The 15268-nt window shown below is 32.0% G+C and overlaps 1 protein-coding gene across 1 annotated transcript in view; it reads left to right on the top strand.

Annotated features, from left to right (window-relative positions):
* Nucleotides 1-5320: 5320 nt before the first annotated feature.
* The window catches only part of LOC126737389 (protein asunder), a 59591-nt gene continuing 49643 nt past the window's right edge, over nt 5321-15268 (top strand). The window contains exons 1-3 of the mRNA XM_050442274.1: nt 5321-5477; nt 5544-5795; nt 7072-7146. Of these exons, the coding sequence (XP_050298231.1) occupies nt 5556-5795; nt 7072-7146 (315 nt within the window). The 5' untranslated portion in view covers nt 5321-5477; nt 5544-5555. The remainder of the gene's footprint in view (nt 5478-5543; nt 5796-7071; nt 7147-15268) is intronic.

The raw sequence follows: 15268 nt of genomic DNA, 5'->3' as shown, positions 1-15268 counted from the left end.
ACATATTTTTACAATCCCAAGACACAATAAAGAGTCTTTCAAAAAGGGATTTTCATATAACATAGTTAATATTAACCTCCACCGTTAATAAATTCAAAATTAATACATTTAATTTTTATGTTGTGTATTTAAAAAATAAAATCAGGCAGCAACTCCTTTAGCAAATTTAGATTTTTATCATTGAGTTTAGCAGATCTAGGGTAGATGTAGATAATAATATTATTATTCATCCACATTGTTAGTTTGGTTTAATGTAGGTCTTTTTGCCTACTTTATATATAATTGGGTTACTGGCAAAAATTGAGGAATTATTGTGAAGGTTATTTGAGTGCTATAATGAAAAGTGTATAGCAATGCATAAGCTTTAACAGCCCCTTCCTTGGGAGGGATGCTGAATAAAAAGCCTTTAGTTCCAGCATTATATGTATGTAAATATTATAAACTATGTAAATGTTATGGAACAATAAAATGATTTATTATTATTATTATTATTATTATTATTATTAAACCATGATACTTGAACCAATATAAGTAATTATTAAGACAGTTTTGGCTTGGAATATATTCTATTGGTACGAGAGCCAGTAACAGGTTTGGGTATTCAATTTCCTGCCGGCTGATGACTTGGAGAACGCTTTATGGGGGTCTTAAGTGAAGTGAAGCCTTGTGTGTGTCAGCTGGCGCACTAGTGGTGGGATCAACAGGGAAAGCCACCCAAACATGTCATGTCTGGCTGCACCACCTGCGCGACAGCTGACGCACACGAGGTTTCACGATGCACCCCCATAAAGCGTTTTGCAAATTATCAGGAGGAAATAACTAACCTCAATTGGAAGCTGGCTCCTCTACCATATTGACATTTCTCTGAAATTAATATGTTAACTGTAGATACTTATGTTTATGAGTTTATTAATAAAGATTAACGTATTATTTTCTTCAATAGTTAGTAAATACCTTTATATACTCATCCTTTAATACTTGATAAATAGCACTGCAGGTCTCCGGAGTTATTTTACTTAGCGATTGAGGTGAAATAATACTGGAAAATTTTAAATCTTCATAATTTCTGCCAATAGCTAGGTATCGAAGTGTAACTGATAGTCTTTCATGTGGTGATATGGCAGACCTCATGCACGTGTCTTGTTTCTGGATTAGTGGTGTTACTAATTTTAAAAGTAATACGTAGCTATCTTCATCCATGCGGAGATAATTTCGATAATCATCCGGTTCTAAACGAAGTTCTTCTAGTAGCTTAATATGTGAAAATCGATCACGCTGTAACAACCATTTCTTCACCCATTTACTTCTTGGCTTTCGTTTATACGTTTATATTGTTTTTGTTTTTTCTTTATTATGCAGTGAACACACACGCCACTGCTAATAAATTTATATCATGATTACTGACGGTCCACATGATTAAAAACAAACTGAATAGTAAATTATCTTTAGTGCCGTTTCACATGAGGCGTACAACGCGCCTAAGTCCTACGCTGCGAGTAGGGCGTAGAGCGTCGACTTTCTTTCCATATGGGGATAGTGATGCAGTATCAAAATGGACGCGCAACTGTGTACCTCGGGCGTTGTTGCCCTGACAGCATATTGTTTAATTCAGAGAAAAATAGCAAGAAAAAGACGATTTTGGGTACATCCTATTGTCAGCCAAAGGTTACTAAAAGGTGCTTTTGTAACCCTATATTCGGAGTTGAGGGAGCATCCAAGGAAATTTTTTAATTACTTTCGGATGAGTACTACGACCTTCGACGAATTGAATGTAAAACTAGAATTCAAGTTGATCCATAAAAATGTGGTTAGGCTATCTATATCGGCGACCAAACGACTCTGTGTAGCTCTCAGGTAAGTTAATAATGTATATTACTGATAGTTATTGAATATTATTTATTGCGATACATAATATTACATTTTTAACTACATTATGGCAACTGAGTGTAGGCAGGAATGTTCATATACTGGTCAGGTGGTTGGCTTGAATTAGATGTATTTGATTGTGGCGATGATATAATGTCGTATGCCCCAGGGGAAATCGTTGGTATTTAAGTAAATCTACTTGATGCAGATGACGTAGCTTGTTGACAATAATAAATATTGTTTGGAGGATAGGGTTCCTGTGTAATTATTGCTGCAGGTTGTACTGGGATTTTTTTTAAATTTTAACCAATAAATTCAATACTTCAATTCGGAATTGCAGCTTTTGATCCTGATTGAAGTTCCGAAGAGTCGGTAATAATGAGTCCAAAAATGATTTGTCTTCATCACCTATAGACTCTTCAGTTTTTTTTTTAATTTAACCAGACTTTCTTTAAATGCATTTCTTTTTGGAGCCCTTTTTCTCTCAAAAAGTGGTTTCACTCGTTCAGCTTGGACTTTCCCATCATCGATTTCTTTATCCGAATGGTCATCATCTTCTTGATTACTGTTTTGGTCATCTGATTGTGGAGTGGCCTCAGTAAAATATGCTTCGGTGCTAAAAAATATATGTTTTTTCAGGTCCCAAGTGAAATAAAATCGTTTAAAACTACCTGTTGAGTTCCATAGATTTCTCCAAAAACGTCAAATTCTCATTATATGTATATTTGACACCTTTTTTTGCTGCTGATCCGCTTTTCAAAGTTTTTCCTTTAGCACGACAACGAGTGAAGGCATCTCTTACGGTTTTCCAACGTTTTTGTAGCTTAACAACTAAAAAAAAATTAAATCCATGAATATTTTTTTTTATTTCAGATATTTGGCAACTGGCAACACATTCACAGATTTACATCATACATATCGACTGGGCATTTCAACTATCAGCACTGTTGTGGAAGAAGTTAGTATCGTTATTTGGACTTTGCTCAAGGATGAATGTATGGGAATACCAAGTACTAAAAAATGGAAAAACATTTCCATGAAAATTGAAAAGCGCGCAAATTTTCCCAATTGTATTGAGGCCGTCGACGGCAAACACATCAGAATTATTAAGCCGACCAAAAGTGGCTCTCTCTTCTTCAATTATAAGCATTTCTTCTCAGTCCTTTTATTAGCCGTTTGTGATGCGAATTATTGCTTTACTTATGTCGATGTTGGAGCATATGGAAAGTTTTCTGATTCAACAGTATTCAAAAATGGTCCGTTTTAGCAAAAACTTCAAAAGGATTCATTAAATATCCCAAAAGGAAAACCTTTACCTAAAAAAAATATTGCTCACCCTTATGTCATAGTAGGTGATGAAGCCTTTCCGCTGACAAAAAATTTACTACGTCCATATTCATGAAAGAATCTGAATTACAAAAAAAAAATATTTAACTATAGGTTAACCCGTGCTGGAAGACTTATCTAATGTACCTTCGGGATATTATCAAACAAATGGCGAATTTTCCACAGACCATTGAATGTGAGTTTACGTCTTTCAAAAAAAATTATTAAAGCCTGCTGCATTCTGCACAATTTTGTTCATGTGAGAGATGGTTTCAAGTTTGAAGATACATTAACAATTCATGGATTTCGCGATTCCACACACAGAATACCATAAACACTAGAGATGCTTTTGCCAATTATATTGTAGGCAGTGGAAAAGTGGCTTGGCAAGATAGTAAAATAAATTAGCATACAATATGGTGTACCTATCTAAATAAACTAAATACATGTACATACCTGCAGTTTTCTTTTCTTTGTCATATAAATCCTTGAAATTGGGAATAATAGCAGCAGCAATATCCACCCAAGATTTTTCCCTAGCGTCTCTGTTTTTATAATTTTCATCGGAAACGTCCCAAATAGTTTTTTTCCTCGATAGCACTAATCATCAATTCTGTGTCGACGAGATCCATTGAATTGATGGTTGAACAGTTGAAGGATGGTCCGGCAAGAATATTCACATTATTGAACCACGAATACCACGATACAAAATACAAATACACGGAATGTGAACTGAAGAAAAAAAATGGAATTTAGGCAACAGCACGGCTACTACAAATGTCCCCACTTCCAGCGCGCGTCGTCGCATGTGAATTAGAGATGTGTCGACCCAGCTATTTTTGAATAGCAGTTGCTTTTGCTACTGCTACACAAAAATAGCAGTTAATTAAAGCTGCTATTTAAATAGCAGTTGCTACAGTGTTACTTTATAAGTAGCGAGTAGCGTTGAAGACAATGACAAATAACTTTATAAAGAATATTTGCTTTTTTTAAATTTATTAGCTAAATTTTGATTTTTTGTTCATTCGGTGTTTTTTTGTTTTAAGCAATATTTTGTTGAAACTTTTAGTGTAGGTGCTCGTTGTCTTCACTTTTTGTTTAATGAATTACAATAACTCAAACCTCAAACTCTCAAATGTTAATTATCGAAATAAGAAATTTCACCGCAAATAAAACAACAAAATTGTTAGAACAGCATAGATGGCAGGTGGTAGTGATCCCTAGAAGTCCTGAAACTTTTCAATCCTTCAAGGAGAGGTATGAAACAAAATACTGTGATTGGTAGCAGGCGCGAACGCCTGGGATTTACAGACAGGGCTTTATTCTCGATTTGTTATTGTTTTTCTGTCTCTATATTAAACGATTGGCGGGCGCCTGGGATTCACCGTCGATAAACCAATGGGAATGCGGGTTATTTGCCTTTTTTGGTGGGCGATTGGCCACATCCAGTCCTATGTGTTAGTTATTGTGGAAAAAGTAGCATATATAACGTAGTATCATAGTAGGATAAAAGACAATAGAAAGGTGTGAAATATTTCAAAATATTAATTCAAAGTTAGTGTGCTGTGTTTGCTTATTCGAAGATTAGAATTTAAAAAGGTAAATTGCATTGAATTGTTTTGAAGTTGTTATTTATTTGTATATTTATTTAGGTTCTTTTATTCAACTAACAACATGAATAAGAAATCAGATATTTGGAACTTCTTCTCAGTCTCAGATGAAGATAAAAGCAAAGCCAAGTGTAATATATGTAAGTCAGTTTTTTCATATAAAACGTCTGTAACGAACCTTAAAGCACATCTTAGCAGAAAACATCCTTCTGTAAGACTGCATCAATTTGAACGTGTTCAGAATACTAGAAAAGCAAATACTGAACAAAATAACCTATATAAAAATTCCAACAAAATAACCTACTAGATTTATTATAGATGTCCATTTATATTTTAATTGAGTTTTGAAAGTTTGGGCTGTTTTAATCTGTTTAACTATCGAACACGAGCGTGACCTTTGGGCTATACCTAAAATGCTTTTTTTTTTGTAAAGACTTATGACCTTTGGCGCGGACTAACAAATTGGTTGACATATGCTGCGTTCTTGATTTTATTGATCTATGAATCGGACGCTAGCTTCACATACTTGTCATTTAATAACCCTAACCTCACTTAAAAATTTTGGTAAACAAACTTTTTTATTTTTTATCTTTATACCCTCTTTTTTAATATAGCATGAAATATGTATACAAGAAATGATAATTATAAGAAAATTATGATAAATAATAATTAAAAGTAAGTACATAAAAATATAATCATTAAATTCAATAACTTATTCTCTGTTACTGTTTTTTTACAAAGAGATCCTTTAGAATGTCTTATCAGCCCCAGAACAGCAAAATGTTCCCATCAAATCATAAAACAGTCTTTGTGTTAGACCATACTCCATATTTTGGAATTTCCTGTGAGAATCCAATAGAATTTGAGTTTCTTAAGGGAAGAACACCATTCTCACCGATATCTCCTATTTCTAAGACACTTTGGACTTCTAGTGTAGAAAGTGCTATAGAATATTGCAGAATTGTATGGGATTTATTTCCTACAGGCAAGTTGGTAAGTAAAGTCTCTGCACTATAGGGCAAATGTAGAGAGAATCTTAAAAATTATTTAAATTCTTTCAGTTGATTAATGTGATATTTAATTTAATTTTAAACATAAATATGTTTCTTGATGGTCTACTAACTCTCATCCCAATATGATTAGAAAAATATCATAAAAATAATATATTTTTTTATTCCTAAGCTATTGGTATTGGAATACAATCATATAGTTATATATCATAAGTTAAACCACATTAATATTGCAATAATATTAGCAATTCTTATGTTTATGATGCAAAAATAAATGTAATTTTATGAAAAACTGATAACTATATATATATAACTTTATGCAAGTTATAAGCCTTGGATATAATTTCTTCTCTGCAGTGTATTGTACATAATAACTGAATATGGTAGGAGTATATTGTATAGATATAATTTTATATTTGTCTGTTTGAATACCAAAATATTTAACAATGGGAGGGAACTCAGATTGTTTTAAATTCAAGGGAATTTATAAAATGTGGAAGTATATAAGCATCAGAAGTCAGAGTCATATTAATGGCTAATAGAGTTTTGTTCTTTGTCTGTCTTACATGTAGGTAAAATTTGTTTATATTCTGAATATTGTAAAAAGACTTTGTGAACTTAAGTTAATACTACTTAACCGAAATTCTGGAACTATAGGGAAAATTGTAAAGCTTGAGCAATAAATTGTGAAAATTCTTTCTGGGAAGTATGTGATTCTATTATGCAAGATAGAGAAAAAAGGAGTATGACAAAATATTTAATTTTTAATATAAATGAGTCAAAAGCAAAAATTCAGACAGAGCAAAACCTTGGTAATACTTAAACAATTGGAGAAGTTTTACAAAATATTAAGATAAACAAGAATGGTATAACAAAGTTTTAACTGACAGATTTGACCCATTAAGTTATTTTGAAGTAAATATTATACTCAGGAATCACATTGTTATTCCAGAAGTTAGGGTAATTAGTGACCAAATAAATATGCAAAGAGAGTACTATTGTTAAAGCAGCATTACAAAGTTTTATAAAATGTGGTAAAAACTAATAATATATGTCAACAATAAACTAACCATTGGGGATAAGAAAATAATAAAAAAACTTTGTGGCTTATAATTTACTTTAATGCAGAGAGCATCTTAGAAAATATAGATTAAATAAGACAAAGCATGGTGCTGAAGTAATACTTCAGTGCAATACCAACCTATAAAAATACATACATTAAGATAAAATTATTATTTACTAATTTATTTCTAATTTAGGTAAGATTTTTTGCAAGTGACACAGTTGCCCACATATTAAACACATGGAGTACCATGCAGCAATCTGTAAGCCATGTAAGTATTTATTTTAATCTGTGTAGGTTTAACATTTGTATTTTTAATTTAAGTCAAAAGCAATAAAAAAAAGTTACACAATCATTAAAACATTTTAAATATAAAAATCAATTACACACATAAATTAAATTCAAATGAAATGATACATTAACAAAAGCACCACAATAGATGAGCAATGATGTCAATCCCACAGAACTTTACTACCAATACATATTAAAGAGCTTCTGTTAACCCATCCTTTTAAATTTAATTTCTTTAGATTTAACATATTGACTGTTCCTAGCCTATATATATTTCTTTGTCTCATGTTATAACTAACGTTAATAACTATGTAACTTTCATTTCACTATAATTAACAATCACATACCTACATATTTAATAAGTTTGGTCACAGATTTTTTTATCAGAGAAATTTAAAAACATAATCTCAACTAAGCAGCATGGGTTTGTCAGGGGTAGGTCCATTACCACTAATTTATTGCTTTACCAAACAGCTTTGTCGAGGGCCTTGGTATGTCGGTTGATTCCATATATACTGACTTTTCCAAGGCCTTTGACAGGGTTAATCATTCTCTTCTGATTACGAAATTGTCACTCTATGGCATCGGTGGTTGTCTTTTGGCCTGGTTGAAGTCATATCTGTCTGGAAGAACACATATTGTAAAGATAAATAACTTTTATTCTAGTCCTTTCTCAGTGACTTCAGGGGTTCCTCAGGGTGCCCATCTTGCCCCTTTTTTATTTATAAATGATGTTTACATTATAAATAAAATTTTACCTTTTTATTAATGATGTTATTCATTGTTTTGATTATTGTAATGTGTTACTTTTTGCGGATAATGTTAAGATTTTTAAAATTATAGACAGTAACTTGGTACATCATGAACTTTGTTCTGATCTTCACAAATTTGAATTATGGTGCAAGAATACATGGGGTTCATGCGAAAAACCCGTGTACATCAACGAATCTCTAACAAAGTCTAATCGTGCGTTGTTTGAGAAGTGCCGTAACTATAAAAAGAAAGAAAGCATAAAATACTTGTGGGTGAGGGATAAAAACATTTATATGCGAAAAAAATGACACTTCGAAGAAGTTTGTAATCTATGCAGAAAATTCATTGATTGATGTTAACTGAAAATTAAGGTAAATATTTAAAAGTTTACTATCAAAACTGTCAAGGTCTTAATTCTAAGTTATTTAATCTTAGGCTATCAATCTCTCAGATTATGATGTTATTGTCTTGACAGAGACTGGGATCCAGCCATCTACCTAGGACCGCGAGTTTATCGATCAAAAATATATAGTTTATCGAAAAGATCGTGACCTAATCCGATCAGGTAAAGGAACGGGAGGGGGAACCCTGGTCGCCGTCAAGACAGAGATATCATCCCAACTTTTACCCATATCGTGCAATAATAGTAACATAGAGGATATCTGGATTAAATTATGTTTTTCTTCTCAAAACTTGTATTTATGTAGTACTTATATACCTCCAAGGATGTCATATGACACTTAGAAGTAGAAAACATAGAAAGTTAAAGATATTTATAAATGATAAACCTGTTAAACTTGCGACAACATAATAAAATTCTTAACGACAGAAATAGGGTTCTTGATCTTGTTTTGAGCAATTTTTCTTTAACTTTAAATAGAAACGACTCTCCTTTTATAAGGGAATATCCGGATCATCCCACTTTGTTTTGCAAACTTGAATTTAGCAATACTTCTAACAAAAAAATTTTTAATAGCCAATATAACTATAAAAAGGCAGACTTTTTAAAACTTTACAGATTGTTTGAAAATGTTAACTGGGATGATCTAAAAAGCACTTCTGATGTAAACCAAGTAACAAATATTTTTTAGAAAAAAATATGTGATATTTTGGATAAATGTGTACGAATGGCACGTGAATGTAAAAAGGATTACCTTCCGTGGTTTACTAAAGAAATAATTTTAAATTTAAAACGAATACAAAAAATGTAATAGTCTCGTAGATAGAGCAAATTTTATTTATATCAGAAGTAAAGTGACAATAAAATTGCATACAAAAAATACATAGAGGAGGTAGAAACAAAAATAGCTAGCGACCCTAGTAACTTCTGGAGGTACGCAAGTTCAAAAAAGTCAGGTACTTATTCATCCAATACACCAATGTTATACAGAGACCAGGCATGAAATAATCGAGAGCAGGGATATCGCTGACCCTTTTGCCTCGCATTTTTCTAGTATTGTTTAATCAGATCCCTCTGGCTACACCCTGGATTTTACTCCGGCGGTTCCTCTGACAAATGCGACTTTCTTTGTAAAGGGTATTATTGTGGAAGATATTAGGGTCGCCGTAAAAAAATTAAAACCTAAAAAATCGGTCGGGGCAGATAAGATTCCACCCTATATCTTTAAAGCATGTATTGACTTTCTAATTGAGCCCTTATTAATAATATTTAACCTTATATTGGAAAAAAAATGTATCCAGATTTATGGAAAACCTCAAAAATAGTTCTTATATTTAAAAGTGGTGACAAGGCTGATATTTCAAGTTATAGACCTGTAGCATTAATTTGTTGTCCAAGCAAAATTTTTGAATCAATATTATATAACAAAATTTATAATCATATAATCGGTGTTATCACTGAAAAACAGCACGGTTTTATGAATAAGAGGTCAACAGTCACAAATTTAACCACATTTTTGCAGAAGTTGAATGGCGTGGTTGACTCTAACGGACAGGTAGATGCTATATATACCGATTTTTCTAAAGCGTTCGATAGAGTCAACCACGACATTTTGTTAAGAAAGCTAGATGGGCTTGGCTTATCGCACGATCTTCTGCAGTTGCTTGCTTCATTCTTGCAATCAAGGATACAGTATGTAGTATATAGAAGGTGTATGTACATCTCGAAGTTTTGTCGCTTTGTCGGGGGTTCCTCAGGGGTCTAACCTGGGGCCATTGTTTTTCTTATGTCTTATCAACGATCTACCATTGAGCTTAAAATATTGTGATGGTGAAATATTTGCCGATGATTTTAAATTTTATAGAGCAATTAATAGTATTAAGGACTGCGAACTCCTTGAGCATGACCTGAATAGAGTAATACTTTGGGCAAAACAAAACAAATTATCTTTTAATGTTGACAAGTAAATTTTACTAGAAAAAAAGTGCCAATTAATTACAATTATAAAATGGGTAGGTACTTATGTCTTAAAATGCAAAACAGAAATAAAAGACTTGGGAGTAGTTTTCGACAATAAGTTGCATTTCGATGCTCATATTAACACAGTTGTTAATGAGGCATTTAAGATTTTAGGATTTATAATTCGTAATGCCTGTAACTTTACTAATTTAAAGACCATTACTACTCTGTATAATGTCTATGTTCGCAGCATATTGGAATATGCCTCGATTGTTTGGTATTCATTCTATTCGGTTTACGAACAAATGTTGGAAAAAGTTCAAAAAAAAAGGTTTTTGCGGTATTTATACTATAAAAAACATGGTGTGTATCTGATGGATATATCTTATGAAAACCTTATCTTATGAAAAAAGATGATTCTTCGCGCATTATTCATATCAGTGATTGTGATGTATTGGAAAAGCTGTAATTTGCCACCAAATTTAATCATGCCATGAGAAAATTAGCTCAGTATAATGGCTGAAAATCTACAAATATACTACCAAAACACACAGGGTCTTCGTACAAAAACTAATGATTTCTCCCAAAATCTACTCCTTAACGATTATGACGTCATCTGCCTAACCGAAACCTGGCTAAACAATAATATCCTATCAAGCGAGCTTTTTAGCGACAGTTACTTGGTATATCGCCGGGATCGAGAGACAACAAGCTCAAAGAGGAAGGATGGAGGAGGATGCCTAGTGGCGGTTAAATCAACACTGGAGTCCAACCGACGATATGATCTGGAGCTGGAGTGTGAAGATATTTGGGTCTCAATCAAGTCCAGCACTGGAGAGAACGTATTAGTGTGTTGTTTCTATATTCCACCTGGATGTGATTATTCAATGATAACTTTTATAAGTGGTTTGGTTAGGTTTGAAAATGTGTTGCAGAGTAGTTCTGTCCTGATCGTTGGAGACTTCAACATGTCAACGGTAAGTTGGCGTACAATTATTAATGAATCGTTCTTTGAGTCAGTCCAATCTGGGAACAAGTTTTCGGAAGTTCTTGACATGTTTTCTTATCTTGAATTTAAACAATATAATTTTTTGAAAAATTATAAAAGTAAAATACTAGATTTAGTTCTTTGTAATAGAGGCTTAGTAAGTAATCTACAACAATCTCTTAGCTGTTTAGTTAAAGAAAATGCTAACCATAAAGCAATTGAATTTGCTTGGTCAGTTTCTTGCATGAGACCTCTCCGAGCCTCAAATAATAAAATATATAACTTTAAAAAAGCTAATTTCGATAACATAAATCAATCCTTATCAGAAATCAATTGGAGTCAATGTTTAACGGGCGCTCACGTAGATGTCCTGGTGGACCAGTTTTATCGCAAAATAGAACTAATTATAGAAAAATTAGTTCCGGTGCGTAGAGTTAAAGGCAACTTTCCTATCAATTTTCGTTTCGAAATAATCGCAGTAATAAAAGAAAAAATCAAACTCCATAAAAAATATAAAATATACAGTGATCGAGCTTCATACGATCGATTTTGTGAGCTTAGAACCCTATCTAAACAAATGATAAAAAATGACTATAAAGAGTATATAAATAGCATAGAATCCAACATTTTGGAAAATACAAAGAAATTTTGGGGTTTTGTTGGCAATAAGAAAAAAAACAATGTGTCTATTCCACACGCCGTAAAATTAGGTAATATTTCTGCAAAAGGTGGCAGGGATGTAAACAATTTGTTTGCTCAATCTTTTAAGAGTGTTTATAATACATCAAATCCAGTTGTTTTTAATAAAAGTAATATTAAAATATACGAAATTGCAGAAAATAAAATCCTTGAGATATGTAAAAATTTAGATGTAAATAAAAGTCCTGGGCCAGATAATATTCCACCTATCTTGGTAAGGAACTGCGCAAATAGCTTGGTCAAGCCACTAGGCATTATATTCAATAAGTCGTTAAGATCAGGAGTTTTTCCTCAAAAATGGAAATTAAGCGAAATTTCACCAATTTTTAAAAATGGTGATAGGGAAGACGTGACAAACTATCGGCCCATTAGCAAGTTATGCATTTTTGGCAAAATCCTAAAAAAAATTATGTACGACACAATTTTTCCGAGTGTAAAACATAGAATTATTCAAGAACAGCATGGTTTTTACCCTAAAAGATCTCTTGAAACAAATCTACTATGCTTTTCAGAATTTGTCACTAGAACAATAGATAACAAAGGTCAAGTGGATGTGATATATACCGACTTCAGTAAAGCATTCGACAAAATTGATCCTGAAATATTAATACAAAGGCTTGAAGAAGTCGATGTTGATCCTGCAATTGTTCCTATAATACAGGTAGAAAAAGTAGAGTAACTATTGATGGCCATAAATCCGAGTGGTTTGACATAACATCAGGTGTACCGCAAGGCAGTCACCCGGGTCCGTTGTTTTTTATAATATATATAAATTCAATAAAAAAATGTTTTAAACACTGTAAAATATTACTTTTTGCAGATGATTTGAAAATCTACTTAAAAATCGAGACCATGGATGACTGCCTCAAAGTCCAACAAGACCTTTTGCGCCTTGAACAATACTGTCAGAAAAATCGTCTCTTTCTAAATTCTGCAAAGTGCTTTTGTATTTCTTTTACAAAAAATATTACCAAAATAATATCGCCTTACTCTATAAATAGCAGTAATCTGAAACGAGTTGTACAGATTAGAGATCTGGGAGTAATCCTGGATGAAAAATGGACTTTTAAATCTCACATTGAGCGAGTGATATGCGAGTCCAATAAGATGGCTGGTTTCATAAAAATAAATTCAACGGATTTTAAAAACCCAAATTCAATTATCTCCTTATATAATGCTTTTGTCCTCAGTAAACTTTCTTTTGCTTCAGTAATATGGAATCCGAAGTACAATGTAGACATTACGCGCCTAGAGCGGGTACAAAATAGGTTTCTAAAATATCTAGGATTTAAGACCAATATGCCAATATACAACCATAATTATACCATTATACGAGCCAAATTTAAATTTTTAACTCTTGAATACAGAAGAAATATCACAGATCTTTTTACGCTTTATAAAATAGTAAATTGTCACGTCGATTTACATTATCTTCTATCTCACATTAATATACGGATACCAAGGCAAAATGCAAGAAACCGAGACTTGTTTGCAGCTGATTTTTATCGAACCAACGTAGGACAGAACTCTCCACTTTCTAGAATTCAAAATGTTTTTAATTTTTACAACAATTTTCTGAATTCGGATATTTTTGGAACGCCGATAGGATCCTACAAACGCCAATTAAAAACCTACTTTTTAAAAAAGATAGAATAATTTTATTTTTGTTTATTTAATTCAGAACTTGTAACAGTTTACGCTCTATTTAATCTCATTAGTGTATTCATCTAAATTTCCCTTTTCTTTTTGATTGTATCTACACACGTAACATGTAAATTTAAGACAATGTTTGGTAAACCTATCATAAGTTTGTTATATATACACAGTGGATGCTTTTTGGTACTTGTGTACTGTTTGCAACCTGAACTTGTAATAAATAAATAGCTTAGAAAAAAAAAAAAAAAAAAAAAAACCTTTTGACAGAATTTAATTAAAAAAAAAATTACTTCCAGAAGAACTGTGGCCTGCTTGTTGTTTACACATAAAATCCTTCATAATAATATAGATTGTTCATTTCTTCTCGAAAAACTGCTGTTAACGGTAAATATTCATAACAATAGAGATATAGGAACTTTTTATATAAAAAAAACAAATACCAATTTAGGTAAAAAGTCGCCAATATTTCGAATGTCCAGTGCCGCCAGCCTACTATTTCATATTGACATATTTTACGAACCATTTGGGAAGTTTAAAAAAGATATATCTAATGTAGAATATTTTTGGTTTTTTTTTTCTTTTTAGTTTTTTTTAAGTTACCTAATGTGTTATCTGGGGGCAAAGAATTAATTTTTTTTTTAAATTTTGTAATATGTAGTGCTTACTTACTGTGCTTATTAGTCATTAAGGACCAATTGAAATCATTTAATGGACTTTGTGTCTGTAGATTGCATAAATAAATAATGTACCTTTATTTAAAACGAAAAAAAAAAAGAACGGATAGAGAATAGAATGGTCCTAAATGCTAAAAAATACAAACATATTCAATTTACCAGGAGTTTTAGTCTACTATTTCATCAGTACCATCTACTGGGTTCACTTATTAAGAAGGTATCAGAAATAAGTGATCTTGGGGTGCTTTTTGATTGCAAACTTTTTCAACAAATATTGAAAACCTGTGTAATAAGGCTTACAAAATGTTTGCTTTTATTAAGAGGTACACTCATGATTTCAGCAGTATTAATTCCATCAAACTTTTGTATTTTTCATTGGTTGGCAGTCAACTTGATTCGAATTTATATATATGGTCACCTTATTATGCTAAATATATAATGTGTCTAGAAAAAGTTCAAAGTAAATTCATAAGATACATTGCTTACAAGCTTAATATTCCTTGTATTGACCTTAATTACAATGAAATGTATAGATTGCTGAACATTCGAAAGTTGGAGACTCGACGTAAAAACTGCGATATTGTCACAATATACAAGATTCTTAACAATGTAATACAGTCTCCTGAGTTGTTGTGTCAGCTTAATTTAAATGTTCCTCCTACTACAGTGCTCAGACAGACTAGATTATTCTACCTTGAACAACATCGTACACTGTATGGTGAAAACTGTGCAATAAATAGAATGATGATTAACTCAAATAGTGTCAGTATAGATTTGTTTCATTGTTCTCTGAGTTCACATTTGCTTAAGTGCAATATAATTTTATATCTTGACTTTGCCCAAAGTGTGTCTTCTTTTCTATTGTAGTTACTCTGTTTTAAACCATTGTTGTCCTTATATTTTATTTGATTTTATTGATGTTACCTGTTATCTATTTTTTATGCTAGATATTTAATGATCGTGCTAATACTTG

This window comes from Anthonomus grandis, chromosome 6 (assembly GCF_022605725.1).
Source record: "Anthonomus grandis grandis chromosome 6, icAntGran1.3, whole genome shotgun sequence".
Lineage (NCBI taxonomy): Eukaryota > Metazoa > Arthropoda > Insecta > Coleoptera > Curculionidae > Anthonomus > Anthonomus grandis.
This window is presented reverse-complemented; position numbering and strand designations above follow the sequence as displayed.